The 11359-nt window shown below is 35.8% G+C and overlaps 1 protein-coding gene across 3 annotated transcripts; it reads right to left on the bottom strand.

Annotated features, from left to right (window-relative positions):
* Positions 1–359: 359 nt before the first annotated feature.
* LOC145639067 (uncharacterized) lies at positions 360–5670 on the bottom strand. 3 transcript variants are annotated; one of them, XM_081690196.1, is made up of 4 exons: positions 2673–5670; positions 2410–2528; positions 1553–1657; positions 360–610 (listed from the first exon to the last, which is right to left on the bottom strand). In XM_081690196.1, the coding sequence occupies exon 1, from the start codon at positions 5592–5594 to the stop codon at positions 2754–2756; it is 2841 nt and encodes a 946-aa protein (XP_081546322.1). In that variant the 5' UTR covers positions 5595–5670; the 3' UTR covers positions 360–610; positions 1553–1657; positions 2410–2528; positions 2673–2753. The 3 variants fall into 3 exon arrangements, with proteins under 3 accessions (XP_081546322.1, XP_081546323.1, XP_081546321.1); XM_081690197.1 differs by having other exon boundaries at positions 2452–2528; XM_081690195.1 differs by having other exon boundaries at positions 360–1657.
* Between the last annotated feature and the right edge of the window lie 5689 nt (positions 5671–11359).

Raw genomic sequence — 11359 nt, 5'->3', positions numbered from 1 at the left:
AAAGAGACGAGGAAATTTAAAATATATCCTAATTGATGGGTTAAGACCCGAAGACACTAACCCACCTCAATACTAGGCAGAGTGCTAGTGCCACTGGGGACTGGCTACAGCAAAAGGCAATCATTAATGTGACCAAATAGTCTATGGCATGATAGCCGTAACTAAATTCATTAAAAACTGAGAAAAGTTTAGAGCATAGTTGATCTTGCTACAGCATTTTCAAATTTGATACCCTTAAAATTTTCAATTCATCAGCAATAGAAGCTTAAATGCCCACTCTTTATTAATTTTCTCTCAGTAGCAGCCAATCGTTTTCTAAAACAAAACGTTAAAAGAGCCCAGATACGAAACTGACCTATGTGAAACAATCCATATATCTGCATGGATATCCTTTGAAGAATGCCCACATCAGTTGCAGCAGAAACATATTATTCAACAAGTGTGATGATGAACAGAAAATTTCATAAGCAACAATACTATGATCTGCAGATACACAGTGACTAAGGATATTCCTTTCTCTTGCATGATCCACATTTTTTCTCTCCGTTATTTTGAAATTATTAGGCGAACAGCGGTGATAAAGTGTTTACAGAGTTCAGTTCTTCAACACCTTAAAAAACAAACAAGCAAACATTTTAGAGTTAACAAAGCACCTGGACTCCTCCAGAGTGGATATGTGAAAATTCATTATCAAAAGAAAGAATGAGGCAATACTGCATTTAGCATAATATAATTTAAGAAGATAAAGTAACATTCACAGCTAGCTTTCATAGAAAACAAAGATTGTCCACCTTCAGCAGTTTAGTACTTTATTGTAAAGATATTCCCCTATTCTGCAAATGCAAACAGATCTAGCACAGGCTTGAGAGGAAGTGTTCACTCCGTAAAACGAGACATATTTTCTCAATACACATCCAAGAGCGAATAATTATCAAAATTTGACTCATATAAAAGAACCGAGAAACACCATCTTACATATCCTCCTTGAAGCACACACCAACTACTTCAGCATCAACAGACGTGGATTTCTTGAGAAAAAGGTCAAAATAAAAAATTTCTTGATGAAACCAAAAACTTAAAACTTGATTGCTGAATAGCCAAGTCCTCAAAGAAACATAACTATGTTAGCAAAAGCATATACTAAATTATCTGATAGTTAGCATAACAGTATTCCTTGATCAGTAGAAACAATCTTTAAATTAGCAACCATTTAAAAATAATGTCAAGCTACTGCCTCAGGCCTCAGCTTAAGCTTGCACTTCTTTGAATTGCCCAAACTCCTGTACTTCCACAAGGTCAGCTGGCATAATTTTATTCTGCTTCCATATTAACCCTCAACTTCAAATTCCATAGAATCAACTACCCTTCTGACATCCCAAACAAACATACAGTAGATCATCAAAAAGCTACACTCAAGTCCAAATAATACCTACATCACCATTGATGATAAAACCATTAAAATTACTAAGCCTATAAAGCCCTCGAAGTTATATGAATATCTCTTCAATGAAGAAAAAAAAATCCAACAACAACAACAAAGTAAAGGAATGACCTTCTTGGCTTGACAAGGCTAATTAATCTTCGGGCTTCGGCCAAGCCTTGGAACCTCTCTCCAAGGCCTCCAGATTGGGTCCTGCATAAGTAGTCCTTGGGAATCCTGTCACCCAGTAAAAGGTTCTCGGATTATAATTTCTAGTCAATGGAAAGCGAAATATGCTATACTCTTGGCCTGGACAATCATACCAAGAATTATTATCAAGGAGTGATGGTGGAACTTCATCAAGGTGATACCAATAAAAAAAATAATAATAATAATAATAAAATCCACCTATAATAACTTAATAAGAAAGGAAGGAGATTTCCGAAGATTTGAACATTCTTAACTTTAAAATAAATGGTAATAGATTTAGATTTCTTATAAAAATAAGTAAGAATATGGAAAGAGAAATTGTTTTTAACTTTAAAGAGAATGATGAAAAACATACGGTGATTTCTATTAAACGGAAATCTAAAAACATTGTGGGACGAAGGGCACAAAATGAGACAAAAAGGGCATATTAAGAAGAAACCACCTAAAATGTGAAGATAAAAAGGGCACAAAATGAGACCACTCAAGCCATAGGCAATAGTTTCTCGTGAAAGAGTAGTGATAGGGGATTGCTTTTAAAACTTACGAGGATGGAGAATAGCTATTCAGATGAACAAGAATATAACGAAACTGTTAATTATAAAATTAAGTAGCTAATTCAAAAGTAACAGAAGAGTAAGAATTAAGGATTATTACAATTGTGAATTTGTACAAGAAAATACCATATACAAGCATAAAATATACATGTATATATTTTAAGAGCTATAAGATGAAACATGTAAGAAATATACATAAAAAGAGGTAGATCAGTAATGAAATACCCAAAGCTCAAAGCCTCAATTTGAGAATTCTGAAAACTTCACCTCCAATAGACAGGACGATTTGGGAGGGGCAAGACTTCAACTTGGAAAGTTGGGGGCACCTGCACCCTAAGCTTCACCTGGTATAGATCACAAAATTGTTATCATCAAGAAAGAAAAATCAAATCATAGTAGCAGGATCAAATGAATTACTACACGTATTCTGTGAGTAAATCTAAGAAAATAACACGTAGAAATTGAAATTTTGATTGCCTGTCTCTTACTGAAATAGTTATGGTCTTAATGAAGCAGAGTGGTGGTAGGAAATGAAGACCTCTCCAATGTGATTTTGCTCTTCACATAGATTAATGAAGAGCAGTCACTAGTGTGTCCTTTGCATTGAGGACTTCTTGTTCCTCACATCTGAACGACTTTACAGAGTCATCTTCATTTGCATACTCAATGTCAGGAAAGTGGAGCTTGCTCTGTAATGCCCCATGAAGTTCAGTGATCTTCTCTATGTTACAACTCTTCACATGATTCAGAGCTATAGCATGATAAGAACTAAGCTCAGTATCCTCATTGGCATTATTTATATAGTCCAAGAGCTCCAATGCTTTTTCAATATCTCCGTTCTTACATAGACCACTAACTAGGGTGGAATAGGTGACGACAGAAGGAACAATGCCTTCTTCTTCCATTCTGTCCTTAAGTTTTATTGCTTCATTTGTATTGCCAGAATTGCAGTACCCACTAATTAAAATATTATAGGTTACAACATTAGGAACTAAGCCCTTCCATTTAAGTTTCTGAAAAAGTCTTACAGCACGATCCAGGTTTCTGGACTTGCACAGGCCATTTATGAGAGCATTATAGACAGTAATATTTGGAACTAAATTCTTTTCCAGCATGTCATCACGTAATTGAAAAGCTTCTTTAAAACTGCCAGCAATAGAATGTCTATGAATCAGAACGCTGTACGTATAATTATCTGGCACAAACCCTCTCTTCAATAAAGTTGAGAACATTGTCATTGCATCTTTAAGCTTCCCAGATTTGCAAAGCCCTAATATAGCCAAATTATAGATGACATTATTAGGTAGTAGACTCTTAAAACTTGAGTCAATAGAATCTATAATGTTGCGTTCATCTTGGTTTATTTGGTCTGCTGTCCAAAACTCTTCAAATGATCCAGAACTTAGAGAAATTAAGTCAGCCATTTTCTGCAGCCAATTATTTGCTTCCTCAATCCTACCAAACTTGTAAAGCCCACTAACCAGAGAGCAGCAAATAGATACATTCGGTGTGAGCCCCTTCTTTAGCATCTCCTCATACACACTCAATGCTTTATCAAACAATCCTTGTTTGCACCAACCCGCAATCAGGGCACCATAGGTGACAATAGTTGGGGATACACCCCTTTCATGCACTTCAGTAACAAGACCTGGAACCTGAGATGAATTTCCACTTTTAAAAAGACCATCAATAAGAGAATTGTACACTTCAATCGATGCTGAAATTGAATTTTTCTCCATCATATCTTTAATATTAAAAGCTTGTTCAACATGTCCAATTCTGCAATAGCCATCGTTAAGGATCCTATATGTCATCCCATCAGGAGAACACCCAAGATCGATCATCTTCTTTAAAATAATCTCTGCCTCAGCCATTTTCCCCATCTTGCACAGACCATTTAACATAGTGTTAAATGTAATACTATTTTTGGCTAACCCCTTTGCTAAAATCTTTTTCCACAGTCTAAAAGCCTCGTCTACCCTTCCCATTTTGATGAATCCATCAAGCAACGTGCAATAGCTGACTTCATTTGGTCTCACACCTCTTTTCAGCATCATACGCCAAACCTGCATAGCATCATCTAGTGCTCCTTCACAACATAAACCTTTCAGAAGAATATTGTATGTAACAGCAGTGGGTTCAACCCCTTCATGGATCATCTTGTCAAAAAGAACATAAGCCTCACGAATATGACCATCTCTACAATACCCATTTATCAAAGTACTAAAACTATAACAATCAGGCTTCAAACCCCAATCCACCATTTGTAAGAATATTGACTCAGCTTGTTTGACTTCCCCAATTTTGCAATAACCATTTATCAAGGAGTTACAGATGACTGGATTCATCTTCAGACCAGATCCTAACATGCTATCCCGGATTCTAACAGCATCATCCATCTTACCCATCTGACAATAACCATCTATCAAAATACCATATGCATAAACATCTACCATCAATTCCTTCATTTCAAATAACAACTCCTCTGCTTCTTTCATATTACATTGTTTACAATAGCCCTTCACTAGAATGGTATAAGTGACCATGTTTCCGGCGATTCCCTTTTCATCCATCAGGGTCAGAACCCCTTTAGCTCCTACCATATCTCCTAAGCTAACATACCCATTCATCAAGCTATGATACGTCACAACATTAGGCTCCAAACCCAAACACTCCATTTCTTTAATAAACTCGACAGCTCTCCCAACTCTACCACCTTTACAATATGCATTCACTACAATACTACACATAAACACATCCGGGGCGATTCCAACTCTCACCATCTGATCATAAACACAAACAGCCATATCATACTGCCCATCCTTAACCAAACAGCTCAACAAACTATTACAAGACCGCAAACTCGGCACACGACCACACTTACCCATATTATCAAACACATAGAGTGCATCATTAACAAACCCCTTTTCAGCAAATACCTTCAAAATCATATCAAAAACAGTAGGAGAAAAACCAAATTCTCTATAAACCCTAACCAATTCACCCCAAACAACACGAATTGGCAAGTGGGTATTTCCACAAACATCAACAAGTTGATTCAAATAAATCCTAGTTTCATCAAACAACCTACCCTTTGACAAAATATGAACAATCATACAATAACATCTATAACCTGGGCGATACTTTTGGTGATTCGAAGCTAACCTGAAAAACCCAAGACAAGCATCAGAATTTAAGCGAAGATTTGTAAGGATATCAATGACAATGTCGTCGGAAAATTTGATGGGGAGTTTGGCAGCCGTGTCGAAGCGGCGGAGGACTAAGAGGCGGCAAAGGCGGGAGAGGAGTTCCGGCGAGGTGAGGTTGGTTTCGTGGGTGGGAGACCAGTGGATGCATCGCCGGAAATGGCGAGGAGAGAGAAAGAGAGTGCGGAAGGAGTGTCTTAGCATTGGAACTTTGAGTTGGTTGTAGCTTCTGCAGAGTGTTACTGTTGTTTTCAAATTCTAGTTTAGCTGATTGCAGTCAGAACGTTGAGTTTTTTTTTTTTTTTTTTTTTTTTTTTTTTTTTTTTTTTTTTTTGAGACAACTATATAAATAACGGAAAACTCTAGGCGCATAGTCCCTATTAGGGTTGTTCAAATCCGGGTACCCGGATTTGAGGGTACCCGAAAACCCGGGTACCCGGGATTGCGGGTAGTTAGGTAACCGGCCCATGTCCCGACCCGAGAAGATCGGGTACCCGATTTTCTCGGGTCGGGTCACAGGGTACCCGGCTTATTTTTTTTATATTTTTTTTTTAAAAAAAATGGTCTATTTATTTTATTTGTACTGTATAAAATTTCTCATATAATTATATGAGACTGGCATTCTGGCATCAGTAAGTATATAACATAGATTAATAAAAAACCTTGCATTAAAAAAAAAAAAAAAAAAAAAATCAATTAACAAGTTAATATGAACAAGTTATACAACCTCAAGAGAAACTCAATTAAAATAGTACTTTAACGTTTTAATATCAAATCCACAATGAATATACTAATTCGAACACAATAAAAGATTAATTTACTACTAATTGAATTGTAAAACAGTAAAACCCAAATTAATTTGGGTAAACATATTCATCCCTAATTAACAAATATACTTCATTAATATATTGAAAACTTGTAAATCTTGTAGATCTGAGCATGAATAATGAAAATGGAGTTGGCTTGAGAAGACATGACCCGCCACCTTACCGAAGCAAGCACAGCACCGCACCGCACCTACGGGTTGCTTCGATTTGCTGGGATTCAAGAAATTGTTGTTGCGTTATTTGTTGCTTCGATTTAATTGCTGAAAGAAGAGAGAGGGACGGGGAGAGAGAAAGGCGGAGAAAGAGATAGACGGAGGATTGGAGAGAGATGGGGACGAGGACGGAGAGAGACAAAGGAGACGGGGAGAGAGGGACAAAGAGAGAAGAAGTGGACAGAGAAAGTTTGAGGAGAGAGATAGGGGGAGATGGAGGAGAGAGAAGAAGGTGATTGCTGCTAACTGAAATAGAAAACAAACCCTAGCTAGCAACTGCAGTTTATTTATTTTATTTTTTTAAAAAAAAACATATCACGGGTCAGCGGGTACCCGTTTAGCATATAGGGCGGCCCATGTCCCGACCCGCCATACTCTTTAATTTACCGGGTCGGGTACCCGACCCGAAAAATTCACAAAAAATCACAAAATACCCGTCGGGTATTTTGCGGGTCATCGGGTAGTCGGGACGGGTCAACCGGGTCGGGTTTTTTTTAACACCCCTAGTCCCTATGTATTAAGGATGCAAATAGGATGACATTTTTGTAAATAATGGGAATCTGAATGTGAAAAATATGATGATAAAAAGTACCACTACATGCATAATAGGATTAATAGTACATAAAAAATACTATTCAAATAACTTATACTTTAATGGTACATTATACATGTTTAGTAGTACACAAAAATGTACCACTATACTAAAATTAAAGAAAAAATGTACCACCGAATTCCAGATTGTCTTCCTATGTGCATGCTAAATACATAGGCTCTATGCGCCTAGATGCATACATAAATAACTAGTTTAGTTACCGTGCCATGTACGGTTACACAATAGTACGTAGTATTTCACTAGGTTAGACCCTGTGCATGCATAGCTAGTCATGTTCGAAAATCTCTTTCAATTTAAGTTTATGTTACAACATTAGTAATTGGTAACATTAAGGTCTAGCGATTTAAATAGCGATTAGTGTTTGGACCAAGTCAAAACACTAGTAGAAAAACATAGGTGTGTTTGGTAAGTTAGCGATTCATATAGTTGTTATTTGTATTGTAGAGGTAGTGTTTAGGTAGTTTTTGTCACTTTATAAATATACTAGTTCTTTGCCCGAACAATGCTTGGATATTTACAAGAAAACAAATTATTTTTATAAATTACGGAGTACTATAAATTTGAGAAGTATCTATTTATGTTATTAAATTATTATAGATTAGATATGGTAATGTAGAGTACTTCTCTCTAATTTTAGTTTCCTATTTTATTTATTTAAGTTGTCATTGTTGCTCTATTTTTTAGGTTGCATATTCTTTCTTTATTTACTTATTTATTTATGTTATTAATTTTCATGAACAAAAAAGAGGAAAAAAAAAAGTTTTTGGCGGGAAACTTTTTAATACAAATGCGACACGTGTACTTTGGGGATACGGATGGGGATTACTTTGGTATATTAGTAAGTATTGATTATACATGTACTTTTACTGTATTTAATATTTCAACTGCTATTTTTACCAAACACTTATACTATTAACCACTACATTGACAGCTAACCTCTACCCACTATTAATTGACGGCTACTTGCTACTTTAACAGCTACCCGATACTTCACCTAAGGCAAATGAGGGAAAATAAGATGTAAAAAAACCTTTATTAAGGGTTCAAATATCCACACTACACTATTCTTAAGAGTTCACTAAAAAAAATCAACTAACATTAATTTATGATGACAAATATTTAATTAAACAATTTATAGGGTATAATTGTTCAAATTTTTTTTAAGAGTTATCTCAAACTTTTTAAAGATAGGGAATTAGGGATAGGAAATAAAAGGCAAAAAAAGCCAAAAAGCAATGCTACACGTTGTAAATAAATAAAGAGAAAGAAAAAAAGATTTTTTCACCATATACCTCTGAGTTTTTTTTTTTTTTTTTTTGTTTATTCACCATATACCCTTAAACTTTTCTGAATTCATCATATACCCTCGAATTTTTACAAAAAATTTACCATATACCCTTGATGAATAATGATTGTTAATTTTGTAAGTCATTAGGGTTAGTTATGACCCAAAACCACCCTAAATACATTCCCATATTGAAACATTCCGTTTTACCACCCCCAAAACCACCCCAAATTTCCTTTTCTAATCCTCAAAATTAATCATACGGATATGGTTATGAATACTTGGAGTGGTTTTAGGGGTTGGAGAAAAGGAGTGGAGTGTTTTGGGGATTGGGGGTGAGAGATTTAAGGTGGTTTCGATGTAAAATTAATCAAATTTCACTCAATTTGTTGTCATTAAGGATATATGGTGAATTTTTGTAACAATTCGGGAGTATATGGTGAATTTTCAGGGATATGGTGAATAAACAAAAAACTCAGGTGTATATTGTGAAAAAACCCTAAAACAAAACAAATGGTTAGGGCTTTTTTGGCATCATTTTTGGTTTTCAGTTTTTTTTTTCTTTTTTTTTAAACTAAAAACAAAAAATAGGAAACAAGCAAAAGGTGTTTCCACTTTTCTGTTGTCAGTTTTCAAAATTATCATGATTTTAATAAGTCTAAATAACTTTTGATTCATTATGTGACATATATAATATACTTTTAAAAAACAAAAAACCAAAAAACAGAAAACCACAGTGATGCCAAACAAACTCTAAAATGGTACATATGTAATTCGCAAGCATATATGAGGGTACATATATGTGAATAGACAATTTTCAGTATATAAATAGACATGTATAAGGATATAGTTGGCATAACACTATTCATAAGTGTTTAATTAAACTTTTAAAAGGTAGGGAAGAGCAAATTATGATGAAAGGATGGTTGAATAGAGAGTAAAGATCGACTTTTTACGATTCCTTGAATTTATACGTATATATATATATATGTATATATATATACATATATATATATATATATATATATATATGTGTATATATATACGTATATATATAATTCTTCTTCTTTCTCCTCTTTCTCTCTTCTCTTTTCTTCTTTCATCTTCTACGACATTTTCCTTTTTCCCCCAATTTTATTTCTCTCTCCTCTTTTTTCTTCAAACTTCATTAAAGGTTTACTATTGGAAATTTATGTTCTACGAATTTTATGTTGAATTCAATCTTATTAGCCGAAGATTTTGATTATATAAATTGTAAGTTGTTAAATTTTATTACTTAATTTTTTGTTTAATTGAAGAACGAAGAACAAATTGTTTTCGTGTATAGTGGTGGTTTCGTGGGTGGGTAGTGGTGGTTTTGTGGATGGGTAGTGATGGTTTCGTGGTTCTGGGTTCTAGATCTGGTTTCGTTGGTGGTTTAGATTGGTAGTGGTTCGTTGGTGGTAGTTGTTGGTGGTAGATTTTTGTTGGTGGTGGGTAAAGGGTTACTAGATCCGGTCAGGGTTACTAGGTGGTCCGGTCAGGGGTTACTAGGTGGTCCGGTCAGGGGTTACTAGGTCCGGTCAGGGGTTACTAGGTCGGCGGTTAGGGGTTACTTGGGGTTACTAGGTCGGGGGTTACCAGGTCGGTTCTCTAGTAGAAAATAAGTGATGGGAAGCCCTAAATGGCAAGCGGTTTTAAAAATCCGCTTGCCATTTACCCAATTTTTTTTTAAACAAAAAACCTGTAATATTAAATGGCAAGCGGTTTTGGTGCGAACCGCTTGCCAATATATATAATGACAAGCTGTTTTGGTTGAACCGCTTGCCATTAGATATATTGGCAAGCGGTTCAACCCCAAACCGCTTGCCATTTAAAAAAGAACCCTAAACTAATCGTACTTAGCTTGTAGCCACCCACCCCTCCCTTCATTTCCCGATTCTCTCTCCTCTTTCTTTCATTTTCGTTGCTCTCTCTCTCTCTCTCTCTCTCCTCTTCCATATCCCCCTTTCTCCCTCTCTCTCTCCTCTTCTCTTCCCTTTTCATCTTTGATTTCCTTCATTCCTCTCTTCTTTCTCTTTCTCTTTTTCTTTGTTCTTTCTCATCTCCACAAATTCGAACCAAAACCGGATAATTTCGACAAAATTGACCAAAACCCCAAGTCAAATTTCGAGCAAATTTCGAGTATAATTTCGAGCAAATTCGCGCATATTCGTGCATGCGTGTGAGTGTTCAAGTTTTTTATGTCAAATTTATGGTCGAATTTGACCTTTAAAACCATAATTTCAAGCCAAAATCGGTGGGTTAGATGGTCGTGGTGGGTAAGATGTTTTTTTTTTTTTTTTAATTTCAATTTTAGTTTTATTTTTTATTTTAATTTAATTTTTGGTGGGGGTCGTGGTGGGTGGGGGGTCTGGTTTTAGTGGGTGGGGGTCGTGGTTTGGGTTAAGGTCGTGGGTGGGGGTCGTGGTTTGGGTGGGGATTTGGTTTTGGTGGGTGGGATCGTGGTTTTAGTGAGGGTTTTTTTGGTGGGTGGGGATCTGGTTTTGGTGGGTGGGAGTCGTGGTTTGGGTGGGGTCCGTGGTGGATGAGTGGCTGGGGGTCGTGGTGCTGGTGGTGTGGGGTGGTGGCTGGTGGTTGGTAGTGTAGGGTGGTGGATGGTGGTGTGGGGTGGTGGTGGTTAACAGTTTTTTATTATCAATTTTTTTTGTTAATTTATTTTTTTTAACTTGTTGAAAATCAGAAATTGTAATATTACAACAATTAATTAATAAAAATATTAATGTTTTTACATATGTTTTGATTATTTATCAATTTAAGTGAAAAAAAAACCAAAAAAAAATATTTTTTTTTATTTTTAATACCCCTAATAGGCAGCGCTTTGGCGCCAAAACCGCTGCCCTTTCACTACAATTGGCAAGCGATTCTGAACCGCTTGCCATTTTAAAGACCAATTGGCAAGCCCCCTAAGGGCATGCATGACAGGGTAAAGTCAAATCCCCTAATCAAAATTAATACCTAAAACCTCTAACTAATGTAGATAGGGAAGTAGG

Source organism: Chenopodium album, chromosome 7, assembly GCF_948465745.1.
Source record: "Chenopodium album chromosome 7, dcCheAlbu1.1, whole genome shotgun sequence".
Classification (NCBI taxonomy): domain Eukaryota; kingdom Viridiplantae; phylum Streptophyta; class Magnoliopsida; order Caryophyllales; family Amaranthaceae; genus Chenopodium; species Chenopodium album.
Note: the sequence above shows the minus strand (reverse complement) of the source record. Positions and strands in the feature narration are given on the sequence as shown.